Genomic DNA, 14,485 nt, shown 5'->3' with positions numbered 1-14,485 from the left:
CAGTAAGTTCTGTTTTGCAAAAATGCTTCCTCCCACTTCCAGCCCATCCCATGCACATATGATCTGGAGATTTGTCTTGGATTTTATGTACCCTTTTGTGTCCGATTTCTTTTCTTGCAGGAGTTAAGCCCAGAATCAACACATCCAGATTTCCGAATTTGGCTGACAAGTTACCCATCTCCGAATTTCCCCGTGTCAGTCCTGCAGAATGGAGTGAAAATGACCAATGAAGCACCGAAAGGTTTACGGGCTAATATCATTCGATCATACCTCATGGACCCGATCTCTGACCCTGAGTTCTTTGGCAGCTGCAAAAAGCCTGTTAGTAATGGCCAAGCCTTGTTACCTCAGCCCTGTAGAGCAATTCAAGGGGCCCCTGGCGATCGTGGATGTGTGTGCTGAGTAAAACTACAAATTAAATAGACCTCCTGCACTGCAGGGCACTTGGTTTTGATTACTGATTATTGACTGTGCTGAAGTCAATTTTATTAATATTTTATTTTAATTTTACCACCAGCCTCATTCCTGCTCAGCTGAGATCTTCTGGGGTGTCATTAATAATGTAGCTTTCTATTTAGAAAGTCAGCTGTAAGCCATTCCCTGTACAAATCTGCAAGGCTGGAGAATCTTGTTTCAGGATATTAACTGAGCCCTTTGCTATTTGGAGCCATATCTTTAAATTAAAACATAAAAATATTTCCTCCATATAACTATAATGAGAGCCAAAATGATTTTACTCCTTGATTGATGGGACTCATAAGGGTCTTTTTTAGCATCACCAGGCAAGCAGGGAAACCACCCACTGCTTTCGTGATTAGAATTCTATGTGTGAATGTCTGTGACCTAAAATTGTTTCACAGTGTTTTACCATAATTAAAAATGGAAGAATTTCTTTTTAAGAGGGGTTATGAACCTTGGTAAGTTTTTGCCATTAAAAACCTCACACTCTTGATGTCAGAATATGTTTTAAGTACACATCAAAAGAAAATATAAAAATAAAGAAGTACTTTCATTAAACAAAAGTCTTGGGTACTAAAAAAAGTGCCCGTGTTTAAAACTAAGTCAAACCTTATCCTAAGCTTCCAAGACCTTCTGTACGACTAGCTTTGGCATTGATTAGGCCCAGAGAGAGCAGCTTACTCCCAGGTAGGTGGTGAGGCGCTTCTGCATGGGCTAGCTAGACGCTCTTTTGCAAAATTTTACTCCCTTTCTTCTGAATCCAAATGTCCCTCCACTGGCAGTCATACACATGGGAAGTCCAGGCATTTATGAACCATGGTCCAGGCCAAAACCCAAAACTCCTCAACTGCCAAAGCAGCACATCATAGTTTTTCTGTTTTAACTTTTTTTTTTGGAAATAATTTTAAATATGTAAGTATAAAAGTAGTACAAAGAACAGCCCAAAGCCCTTTACCCATATCACCTCTTGTTAATGTACACCATTTTCAGGGAATTTAGATATGTCACAGCCCTTTATCCAGAAAGAAATACTTAGATGTACGTTTCTGAAGAACAGAGATACTGTCTTTTCAAGGTAGAGCTAATAGTTTAGTAAATTTAACACAGATGCACTCTTGTATCGAATCTGCCGTTTGTGTTCCAGATCTCTCCTTTGATTCGGTGATGTCCTCTAGAGCATTTCCCTGTTCACTACAGGGTTGGTCTAGGGCTCGTGTCACATTTAGTTGCCATGTCTCTTTGCCCCCTTTAATCTGGAACATTTCCTCAGCTTTTCTTTGTCCTTGATGACATTGACATTTCTGAAGAATTCATCTCCGCCCGTTTCTTTAACAGAACATTTCTCACTTGGGCCTTGTTTGCTATTCCCTCCTGATTAGATTGAGGTTACTCATTCTTAGCCAGAATACTACACGGGTGAAATTGCGTCCTCAGAGTATTGCATTGGGAAGCGCACAATGCCCATTTACCCCTCATTGATGATACTATTTTGATCATCAGTGGATGACTGAAGTGTTGTCTGATTTCTTCAATGTAAATAACTGCTTTGCCCCTTGCAACTAATAATCAGTCTGTGGGGAGACATTTTAGGACCATGCAAATATCCTGTTCCTTATCAAAATCCACCCCAGCCCAGATTTAGTCTCCATTGATGATTCTTACCTGACCCCGTTATTTCCTGGGATGATTCCAGCTCTGGCACTCCTTCCATATTTGACACTTGGCACTCTACTGTCAGCAAAGCCCTCCCTTCTCCCTCATTTATTTATGTTATTGGTATGGACTCATGCATTCCTTGTTTTTTTTCCAATTGGTATACAATTCATTGCTGAACTTAAGTCTTTTGCTCAAATTGTCCCAGATTTGGTCAGCTCCTTCAGGCTGGCTCTTCTGCCTTTTATAAGTCCCATCATTTAAAAAATTCTATTACTATTATGATGAGCCCTCTTACTTGCTGGCATATGATGCTCCAATCTCATCTGTACCCTAGTCCTGGAACAACCCATTTCTCTGAAGAGTCCTGATCTTTTTTAGTGGGGAATGATATTAGACACCAAGAGCTGGGTGCTAGATGAGCTCAGTGCTACTGCATTGGCTTTGGTTCTTGGCGCTGTTGGTGGAGAGAATTTGGAAATGTACACATGTACTCACACAAACATATACATGTAATACATATATACGTACACACATGTTCATGCATGCAAACAAGTGCATGCGCACATAGTCATATATATATTTTAGAAGTAATGAGTTCATAGCAATACCTCCAATTTCAGTCCATTACCCAGGGTTCTTTCTCACTCTTCCTCATTCTATATTTGTATGTCCTTCTTCTATATGAGAAGCCTAGCTCCCACAGCATCAACACATTTGCTAATTTGCTCAATGCTCCAATAAATCTAAAATTGTTCCAGCATTAGCACAGCATGTTTAACTTTACTTCCTCCCACCTCTGTGGTTAAATTTATGATGCTTTACTTTTGTCGCCCACTCTCCCTTTCAAGTTTATTCCACAGGGGAAACTTTCCCCCTGCTAAATCTTTGGGCAGCCTCATGGCTTTCCTGGTTACTGTCAGGTCATAAAATGACCTAAAGTCATTTTAACTTGCAAAGCCAGCCTTCATTCAGAAATCAGAAAGTACAGTGCAATCTAGTAATCAGCACTTCAACTTTTATTCAAAGTGTAGCGTCAACTCTCCAGGACCTCACCAGGGCCTGTAGTCTGTGGGCTTCCACTGAGGAAGAGGATGCAGTTGGCATCTTTCTTTTTGTGAATCCTCCTGCACGTGATAGCTGTTGACACTGACTGCTCAGTTCAGAGTGTGTGCGGGGACGAGACAGGAAGTACAAGTCCCTGTTCGGGGCTGCTATTGCTTGGAGCTCTCCACTTGGCACTTGTCCTGGGGGGTTAAAGCTGACTTTTTCTCCTGTGAGTTCTTACGTGGGTTCTCCCTGGGCTCCCCTGCTGGAGGCCTCTGACTGTGATCTCGTCACCCTAGGCAGTGCCTCTCCTTCAGGTGGCTGCTCCTGATTCCCTCAACTTTTTGTTCTCCAGCATTCACTTCATACAGGCTCTGACTGTTGGGGTTTACTCACCCTGTGACACTAGTCCTCTTGACTGGGAAACCTTTAAATTACTCCTGGCTGACATTCCTCTTCCAGCTCCCCTTCTGCTCCTTGGGATCCATACCCAGTTGGCCCACCGTTGGAGGTGGGGTGCTGATTTCCCTCTCACAGTCCTCTACCCTATGCCCTTCGGCTGCTCTACTCTTTCAGGCATGGGTTTTGCATTTTCCCACTCCACCCAGTTGCGGGGAACATGCATCCACTCTCCGAGTGGCCCCATTCATTCCTTCTCACTAGCTTGGACTAAGACCTCACACTCCCTTCTCCCTTGGGGGTGGGGGCAAGGGGACTCCCAGCACAGCAGCTGCTCTTTCCAAGGAAATCTCTCCACAGATTCTCTCTCAAGCTCTATTTTGACCATGTTAGAGCCTTCTTCTGGAGGGTACAAATGATTAATATATTTCATTGTACTTTTTGATTTCTGAGTCAAGGCTGGCTTTGCAATTGAAAGTGCGTGGAGGACATTTTATTACCTGAGAGTAAACAGAAGAGTCATGGGTCTGCCCAAAGTTTCAGTCCAAAAGTCCTTTTGTAGAGCTGCCTAACTGGTTTGAATTATCTCCTTTGAAATTTCTCCAAGATGGTCTGGGACCACACATTAGAATTCATGCTTCTTGCCTCAGGATGCTTCAGCTGGAACCTCCAAAATCCTGTAAGGTAACATTAAATTAGACGAGCGTACTATGCTTTCTGAAGATCTGGTGTAACCAGCTATATGTGCCAGCTGAACGTGTATACAAATGGGCATATTTTTGTCTAAATAGCCTGTAGAAACAGTTAATTCTGTTTTAGTTATACTTTGAGATGGATATATTTATACGCAAAAGGAGTTAATTGCTTTCATTTTACAATATGGTAAATATAATGCCATGTTAGGGGGAAAAATAATGATGTGGCACCATTTCTTCTCATTACAGGAAGAATTCAAGAAATTACTTTATGGCCTCTGTTTCTTTCATGCTTTGGTCCAAGAGAGACGGAAATTTGGACCCCTGGGGTGGAACATTCCTTATGAGTTCAATGAGACTGACCTGAGAATCAGCGTGCAGCAGCTCCACATGTTCCTGAACCAGTATGAGGTATCGTAAAACTCATGGCAAGGACGTCACCTGTTTTGCTCTTTATCACGTTGTAAGTGTTTGTACAGTAAGCAGGGACTTCTGATTAATTTCTGCTCTCATAAAATGAATAGCAGGATAGTTCCCAACAGCTTAGTAAGTGGGACGTTATTGCAGCAGGGTATTATGATAGCTGCTACAGTAGGGAGTTGGAATGTCAGTTTGTCTTTTAGGAATCTGTATTTTATCGTTTATTTTGACATATAGCCACCTGTGGAAGTCTGAAAAGTGAGCATATTGTACTTATTTCGAAAAGGATTTGAGAGGACCATAAATCAACCAGGCTCTAAAATGAAAAAAACAAACAGACTGATTTCCTTCTGTTCTGGAGCATGACTTTATTTTTAGAGAAATGTCACTGTAGTATTATTCCAGAGTTTGGGCCATTTGTCAGGAGAAAATGAACTATTTAAGCTGTTGGTGTTAACCTGAAGTATAGATTCTGGGAAGAAGCCAAACAGCCTAATGTTGTGACATCAACACGTTTCATCCCCTACTGTTCTGATACACAGACACACACACACGCACAGTGTGGCAGTACCCACTTTCCCTCTTTGCTATCGTCCATCAGTTGGATTTTTAACCTGTTTGCCCCTTTGAAGAACTGCTCAGTCGATCCATCCAAGTGTCCTGCGAGGATATGGAACTTTTTAAAAAGTGAACCCCTTAAATTTTGGAAGAATTTTGTTCAAAAGAGGTTGAAAATTTTTAAATCAATCAATGGAACATCAAAAAGCTTTGGTTTTTGAAACTGCTAGTGAATTGTGATTATTTTTTTAAAAAGGCTTACAAACAGAAAGGCACTGAATTCTGTCTCTATAAAAGCTGAGGAAGAACTGAACAAAATAAATACTGAGAGCTCAAATGACAGTGTAAACATATGTGCAGAATCCTTTGTCTGAGTTTCTGTGTTACATTTGACAAATCCCTATTCTTACTAAAATGAAATGCGTTAAGAAGCCCTTTGATTCTGCAGCATTTAAATTTGATAAAACATTTAAAAGAAGCATGAATTTGATGAATTTCTTTCTTGTAGTAATATTTATCAAAAAAAGATACCAAGAATGGAGGCAAAATGCAGTGATACAGTGCCTGTGGAAGAATTTGAGCTCAAATACACTTTTCAATACAGAAAAAAAGGATGAGGACCTCCTCCAGTTAGCAATTTGTTCAAGCACCTGCACGTTTCTTCTAAAGAGTCAATTAAAAGTGTCAACGATTTAAAATTTAGTAACCATAAAATGAAACTTTGTAGATTATAATAGACAATTTTATTTTACAAATTAAAAACAATGAGACTACATTGGAAGGTAAATTCTTTGGAAAAATATCAGAGATGTTATTTGAGACAGATATGTCTAAGAAGTTAATTAAAGTCTGTGAATATATACCAAGAAAAGTTATTCTGCTTGTATTGTTTCTTAAGAAAATCATTATAAAAACTTTTTGCTTCAATTTCTTACTTATTTTAAGAAATAATCTTATTTTGAAAATAGTGTTTGAGTAGAGCTGCTTATAGGTCCACCAAAATACTAGGATAGATTTGTCGTTTAACATATACTATTTTAAAATTATATAATACGAATTATTTTTGGCACCCACTTTTACCCTCAAAGTGTTTCAGTTTGGACAATAGTAAACTTAGTCGCCCTAGCTATTGAGAGATGTGAACACAAACAAAAGGGCAATCAGGTCTGCTGGCTGTGATCTGGGAAGCTTCCACAGAGAACCAGGTATGTGGGACTCAAGGAATGAACAGTGGAAGCTTTTCAGATAGACAGTGTGGAGAAACAACAGTAAAAAGGTTAAAAAGTGCAAACAGGTGAAAAGGTCTGGTTAACTATCAGTAATTTGGAACATCCTTGTATGCCATGCTAACTGATTTGGGGGTTATTCTATTGTTATTGGTGTGCTTTCAGGAGAATATTTGCATTTTAGAAAGATCAGTCTAGCAACAGAGTGGAAAGTAGATTAGAGGGACCCAAATAACAGGCCAGTTTTAGATGATATGAGTGGAATCGTGTCCCCCTAAAAGATGTGTTGACGTTCAATCCATGGTACCTAAAAAAGTGACCTTATTTGGGAACAGGGTTGTTGCAACTGTGATCAGTAAGCTAAGTGAGGTCATACTGGAGAATGGTGGGCCCTTAGTAGAACATGTCTGGAGGCAGAGATTGGAGTTATGCTCGAGCAGAGGAACACCTGGGGCTACCAGAAGCTGGGAGAAGTAAGAAAGGATCCTTCTTAGAAGCTTTGGAGGGGGCATGGCCCTGCCAATATCTAAATTTCAAACGTCTGGCCTCCAGAACTATCCGACAATAAATTTCTGTTGCTGGAAGCCACCTATCTGCAGCCCTAGGAAGCTGCTACAGGAGACCATCATGATACCCCAGGCAAGAGATGAGAAAAGTTTAAACTAAAACATTTGAACTAGGATGGGGAACATGGTAGAGATGCAATAGACATGTAGGGAAAAGGACTGAAATGACTTAGATATTAAACGGGAGAGGGGGAGGGGGAGGGAGAAGTCTCAGCTGATGTTAGTTTTCTGGTCTGGATTGGTGGTGGTACCATCCATTAATCCAGACAGGGAACAGTACCAGGAAGTGGTGGGTTGGTGCAGTGGAGTTGGTGCAGTGGAGGTGGGTGAGTGGACAATTACGTCAGTCTCCTACATTTTATACACCTGGGATGTCTGGGTGATGCTATCTGATAGGCTCTTGGCATATAGATAAAAGCCTGAAAGAAGAGAGTGACCACAGAACAGAAGTTTGTGAATTGTTAGCACATTAGGAGAAGCCCGAGAACTTCTGAGATTTCAGAGTGGAGGCCTTGTAGCCTAAGAAAAGAAGAGAACTAAAGGTTGACTGCTGGCGAGCACCCAGTGTCAACAGTGGGAGAGAGGACAGGAGATGTGGGGAGGGCAGACTGAGCAGCCAGGGGGAAAGCAGGGGAGAGCGTGCTGAGTGACAGGGGACGTCAGGAGCCATCCGTCCTGTCAAGCGCTGCGGGGAGAATCTGAATGACACACAGGACTGACTGAACTGGCTCCTTCTGTTAAATGACGGGTCAGAATGCTGCCTACTCCTCCAGCAGAGTATTTATATAGCAAACGACAAAGCTGCTATTCGTGCGTCACATATACTTCATCACGAGTTAGAGATTCTTTGAGGAATGTGAATTCACAGTTCCCTTCACATCAGCAAGTTTCATGTAATCCTTCTTCAACAATCAACATTTTTTCTTAAAACAAAACCATCCAATGTCTTGACAAAAAAAGCAGTCAGAATTAAACTCTCTCATGGACACATTAAACCTAGACCAACAATAGTTCTTGCCATCAGGAGAATGACTAGGATGAGGAAATCAAGTTAAAGAGGGTGCACTAACCTCAACTTGGGGATAAGAATGGGTTTATGATTGCAACAGACATTAAAATCCCAGGACCTCTGAACTTGTACCAGAACGTGCTCTTCTAGCTCCTAAGTAGGTCCAGCGGGTGAGCTATAGCAGTGGAACCAAATCTTTACGTTCTAATTCTAATTTACTCTGAATAAAAGTCAAACTGGAAAGAAAATGAAGGCTCTTAGGAGTCCTTGCCCCGTGCCTCAGAAATATGGCCTTGGTAGTTTCCCTCCAACCCAGCCAAGAATGTATAAAGAGAAAAGCAAGTCGTTAGGGAGGAGAAATCTATAGGCAAAGCTCTGGCATTCTAGAGGAATCAAACACTAACAGGAACTTGAGGAAACAAAGATTTCACAAAAAAGGTCCCTGGTACTCAAGTGTTGGGGCTGAAAAACACCGTTGCACCCTGATTTCTAGTGAGGTGCTGGGCATCTATGGAGCTGATATCAAGTGCTGTGTTTTGTAAAAATAATCGGTGAAGGAGTAGGGAAAAATGTGGAAAAGAAACAGAATGAGCAATGATTATCTTATGGAATCCTGTCTCTGTTCCCCATTTTCCATTCCCTGCCTGCATCAAAGTAATGGAACCGCCTCCCACCCAACCCTTAAGCTAGAGATAGGGAGTCACCGACACTCAGCTACTCCTCACCCCTCTGCAGCCACATCCTGCCTTCCTCCACTCCCGCCTCCCCGCTCGACCCGTGCCCTGTGCTGTGTGGATATATGGTGTACTTGCTCTTCTCCCAGTGCGAGGTGCTCTGTCCACATCTCTGAACCTTGGCATTTATTTTCCTTCCACTGTAAGCACCCTTTCCTGTGCCCAATCTTTGTCTACTTATTGGAGTCTTTCTTGAATAATCAACTCAGACTCAGGAGCCAAGTTTGCCTCCCCTTGGCACATTTCTGTGTGCGACTTTGGCTGATAGTCCTTGGTCCAGCATTGTGTTGAGAATCCTTGTCGTGAGTGAACACCTATAAGAGCAGGAGATGATTCCAGACGCTTTTGGTCTTCCATGGTCTACTTGCCCAACATCGCTGCTATCCTTTCCGTTACAAACTCTAGCATAGTGGCCAGAAACATGGGTGCCCAGGCCCCATTCTGTTCTGGTAGCCTTAACAGAGCTGGTGGCCAGTGTGGGTCACTGGGAACTATGAGCTTTTCTCAGAAGGAGAGCACATCTTGTCAGATCACAAGCCAGTAAATTATATGGTGACTTTGTTTTGTTTACTCTTGCGTCCCTAGTGCCTAAAACAGTATGTGTAGTAGACAGCTCAGTACGTGTCTGTCTCATGAAGGAACCAGGATTAGTGGAAACATCTTCAAGCTCTCCAAAACAAGAATGGCAACATTACTATATGTAGAACTTTGGCATAGTAACCGCAGCATTGAAAATGGATAGAAAATGGAAGGAGTATTCGATAAGTGATGAGAGAATAATCGATTATTTGCTAGTAGGAAAAAATAAAGCTAGATTATTCATGCTATAGAATTCATGTTGGATTAAAAAAATAAATAGGAAAAATGAAACTGTAAAAGAAGAAAATACAAGTAGATATATATAATCTACTTGGCAGATGGGCAATTGCCTTGTTGTTCTTGATTTGATAGAGGTGTGTGTGTGTGTGTGTGTGTGTGTGTGAGAAAGGCCCACCGCTCAATTTCATAGCTTAGGGCATATCTGTGCAGAAGTTTTTCTATGCACAAATAGGTACACACATATATATATGCACAATATACACGCAGATTTTTCCTCAAAGGCATAATTATGTTTGCGTATTCATTTTCAGCTTGCTTTTCTCACTCTACATATGTTGTGGACAACTTTCAACGTAGATATAGATCTTTGTTTTAATGGTTGCTTACACAGCATTTCCTCTCTGTTGACTATTATGATTTTATTTCCTTTTTATTTTTTGCTAATAAGCAACGTTAGACTGAACAACCTCAGATATAACCTTGCGCACTCGTTGCCAACTTTGAGCTCTGCTTCTGTCTACACTCTCTCCCCATAGTCTCAACCTTCTTATAACAACTGAGCAGGGAAGCAATGTCAGCAGCACCCACTACTCTTTCTGCAACCCCAGCCAGTGTGCCTGGGCCCCTGGGAGAATGCACTCCCCAGTTTGGTTGGTGCTGGCTATGACTGAGCTCTGAGAGAAACATTTCGCCCATCTGCTCTCAGGGGCATGGTGGTGGCTTTAACTCTTCATACATAAATCACCCTTCCCGACCCGATCTCGTGTTATATCTGCATCACAAAGCCCTCCCAGGGCCAGCTTGTCCATGTGCTGCCCCACCTCATATACTACCTACATAATTTGCACGTGAGTTTTCTTCCCATACTTCATTCTGAGGTGGGGGCCTGTCAACAAGGCCAGGCCAAGCAGTGGGGGCATCTGATCACACTCCCCTTGCGTTTGCAGTGGGAAGAACATCAACTTGCTGGCGTTCTCCTGCCTGATTCTGTTCGTTTCTCCATGAGGTCTTGGTCACTGACATGGTCTCCTAAATTCACTGCCTTCAGTTCCAGTTCTACAAGTAACAAATCCCATAATGTCCAACCCCTAATTCAATAAACTTCCCTCTCCAATCACGCCTGTCTGCTCTTCCCCAGAGCTGTTATTTCCATTGAAGAGATTCCTCCAGCTGGGATCCCTGGAATGTGGGATATCCACAGTTTAACTTTTCACGAGAACGGCAAGAAGGGCGTGAAAGGCCCAGAAATGATGGCAAATCCTAAAGTAAAACATCGCTGTATTTTAGCAGAGAATATTTTAAAACATTACTATATTAAAATACCATAAGCAGTTAAACATTTTAAGTAAATGTTAAGTACTTAAGTAAAAACTAAAAGACAAATGAAAATTGGAGAAGATATCTAAAATTTATCTGACAAGCTGATTCAGTATCTTTATAAAGAGCTTTTAGTAATTAAAAAAAGAAGATAGTCATTCAAATGAAGAAAACACATTAAAAGACAGAGCCGATAATTTAACAATAAGAAGACAAAGGGTGAATAAACATTTAGAAAATGTCAATATCAAAAAAATAAATAAACAAATAAACTTAAGGTGTGTAATGTACAGCTTCGTGACTATAGTTAATAGTACTGTGTTGCATATTTAAAAGTTACTAAGAAATAGATCTTAAAAGTTATCACAAGAAAAAAAATTTTGTAACTATGTAAAGTGACAGGTGTTAAATAGACTTATGTGGTGATCATTTCACAATATATACAAATATTGAATCATTATGTTGTACATCTGAAACTAATGTTAAATGTCAATTATAGCTCAATAAAAAAATAATAAAGAAAATAAACTTAAAAATTAAAACAATTTTATTGTTTATCAGTTTTTTTCCCCTAAATGATAAAGCTCAGTTTTGTTGAGAGTAGTGAGAAATAGAATTCTCTATATTGCTGGTGAGTGTTTAAGTATTTATGCTTAGGATAAAAAAAATTGCAACATGAGAAGTCAATTCTTTTGCATTCATAAACATTCAAAACTACTGTATACCAGAGTATATAATAAAAAAGCAAACTAACAGTAAAAAAGTATTTCCACAAATTTGATAAATAAAGGTCAATTTAGGGGGCCGGCCTGGTGGCGCAGCAGTTAAGTGCGCACGTTTCGCTTCTCGGCAGCCTGGGGTTCGCCAGTTCGCATCCCAGGTGCGGACATGGCACCGCTTGGCAAAAAAGCCATGCTGTGGCAGGCATCCCACATATAAAGAAGAGGAAGATGGGCATGGATGTTAGCTCAGGGCCAGTCTTCCTCAGCAAAAAGAGGAGGATTGGCAGTAGTTAGCTCAGGGCTAATCTTCCTCAAAAACCAAAAAAATAAAGGTCAATTTATAAAACAGTTTATACAAATAAAGTAAAACTATTAAAACTTTAATTGAAAAAATGAGTAGGAGGCTAGTTCACAAAAGAACAAATGTTATTAAACAGATGAAAAAATTATGATCTTCACTAGTATTCTAAAAATGCAAATTAACACAAAATTATCTTTGGGCAGTCAAATTAGCAAAGATTTTAAAACTGATTCCTACAATTGCTAGCCTTTTAGTAAAGCAGTTTGGTGACATTAGTCAATTACTTTTTATAAATTTCTTTTCCTTGACATAGTAATTTCCTTGTCACGAATCTGGACTAAAGAATTATTGGAAATGTTAAGAAATGTATATTTAATGAAACATAATTTAACACAGTAGAAAATTAGGAGCAACTGGAGTATTCAATATTAGAAGACAGTTATTAAATAGTATTTTCAAAGAGTCTTTCATGAAATGGTAAAAGACATCTCAATGGCTCATAAAGTAAGATTTGGCGAAAAATTATATGCAAAATTATATATATAGTGTGATTCCAATAGTCAAATTATATATGGATATAAAAGGTGGTGAAGGAAATGAACCCTATTATCTCTGAATTCTGTTGGATTTATTTTGAATGTCAATCAGCAGTGAAAGGTTTTCAAGGATGGGATTCCAGTCTAAGTCATTCTGTGACTGGCACACAGTAGGTGGTCCATTCATGTTGGCTGGATAGTGAGTGAGTTCACAGTTAATAGAGGAGTTCTATTCTCTGCATTGACTGAAAGGAAATGACAGACCACAAAAGGAGAGCGAGAGGTGGGGGAATTGCAACAACCAGCAGGGAAGTATATACAGGGAATTGTGTTGGTGCAAATTTCTGTAAGCCATTTAATTTAATAATGTGAGGAAGCAGGAAACACGTTTCTGTATAATGTGCTACTGATGACTCTTAACTGGTTGAGCGACTTGAGCTCTCAATTTTAGGAACTGCCTTATGACGCTCTGCGCTACATGACCGGTGAATGCAATTATGGAGGCAGGGTGACAGACGACTGGGACCGGCGCACGCTGCGCAGTATTCTAAACAAATTCTTCAACACAGAATTAGTTGAAAATCCAAGCTATAAATTCGACTCAAGTGGCATCTATTTCGTCCCTCCTTCTGGTGATGTAAGTATGCCCTTCAAGAAAACTAAAAGCAGGGGCTGGCCCCCTGGCAGGTGTTAGCTCAGGGCTGGTTTTCCTCAGAAGGAAAAAAAGAAAACTAAAAGCAGTAAAACATGAAATTCCTCTGGCAAAGACAAAATGGTGAGTGATTTTTCCAGAGGTCTTTCTTTTGGTTAACCATTGTGTGTGCTCTTTCAGTCTTATAGGGACAGAGCACCCCCCTCCCCCCCCACACATAGATGGAGTTAGTGGTTTCCAGTTTGCTGTAATGTGAGGAGTGTCAAGAATGGCTTCCTCAGTGATCTGAAATTCTGTTATCATGAATTCAGTCCTTTGGGTAAAAAGACATTGCCCCAAATCAAAATGGAAATACACATGAGAGGGGTTACAAACTAGTATTAACAATACTAGTTGATGTTTTTATTATGCTTGATTACTTACAAAGCAGTTACATGCAAGTATCTCACTAGAGCATCAAACTAACATTGACATTATTGTACTGTGCCTTTTACAAATGAGAAGGCAAGTTCACAAAAGCAGAATGACTTGCCCAAAGCTGCACAGGTAGAAAGAGGCAGAGAGTCACGGAACCACCTGCCACACAAGGCCGAGGCTCCCTCCTGCTATTTTTCCCAGTCCTGTCTAGTGGAAAATGTGGAATCTGCCTTCAGAATATCACATGGTAGCCTTCTAGGGACCACCAGGACAATCAAATTGGTTATCGTTTTATCCCCAGAAGTCAGAAGGGCACATATTGAAAGTTAAACATGCGGCCACATCTAACAGAGGCACATACCATCACCCCCGAAACTTAACTCCATCATCCACTAGGATTATGCTCGCTGAGATATCAATAGGGATGAAGAGAACAATCAGTCCTAGAGCCTGGGTTGTTGATTAAGTGGAACAAGTCAACATGGGGAGTCATGGGCAAAATAATCTCCAATGGTGAACTGTCAAGTGAGCGAAAAAGCAAGATGAAGCCACGAGGATGTAACATAGCCTGTATTGGAAAACCATCAATGACCCACCCCTGACCCCCACCATATATATATATATGTAAGTCTTTGTATGTGATTATATGAGCATCAAGAAAGAAGGAATTTTAATAGAAGTCCATGAAAATAAAATACAAAATGTGTGCATATGCATAAAAACATATATCATGTTAGTGGTTATCTCAGGATAATAACATTTCAGATAATTTTTACTTTTCTGAATTACACGATTTTGTCACAATAAGAGTAGACAGTATAGGGCAGGAAGACAATTCCTCTCCCCCCTAGGTCCTTCTGGCTGGTGTAAGAATTAAATTGACATGAGACAGAATAACGGGAAAATAAGACAGTTTGATAACATGTATACATTGGAGAAACCTAGGGAAACTGAG

The 14,485-nt window shown here is 40.4% G+C and overlaps 1 protein-coding gene across 1 annotated transcript in view; it reads left to right on the top strand.

The window, feature by feature from the left end:
* The window catches only part of DNAH7 (dynein axonemal heavy chain 7), a 235,411-nt gene that overhangs the window by 202,076 nt on the left and 18,850 nt on the right, over window positions 1-14,485 (top strand). Inside the window, exons 57-59 of the mRNA XM_046658055.1 lie at window positions 121-321; window positions 4,503-4,664; window positions 12,913-13,098. Of these exons, the coding sequence (XP_046514011.1) occupies window positions 121-321; window positions 4,503-4,664; window positions 12,913-13,098 (549 nt within the window). The remainder of the gene's footprint in view (window positions 1-120; window positions 322-4,502; window positions 4,665-12,912; window positions 13,099-14,485) is intronic.

This window comes from Equus quagga, chromosome 4 (assembly GCF_021613505.1).
Source record: "Equus quagga isolate Etosha38 chromosome 4, UCLA_HA_Equagga_1.0, whole genome shotgun sequence".
Taxonomy (NCBI): domain Eukaryota; kingdom Metazoa; phylum Chordata; class Mammalia; order Perissodactyla; family Equidae; genus Equus; species Equus quagga.
Note: the sequence above shows the minus strand (reverse complement) of the source record. Positions and strands in the feature narration are given on the sequence as shown.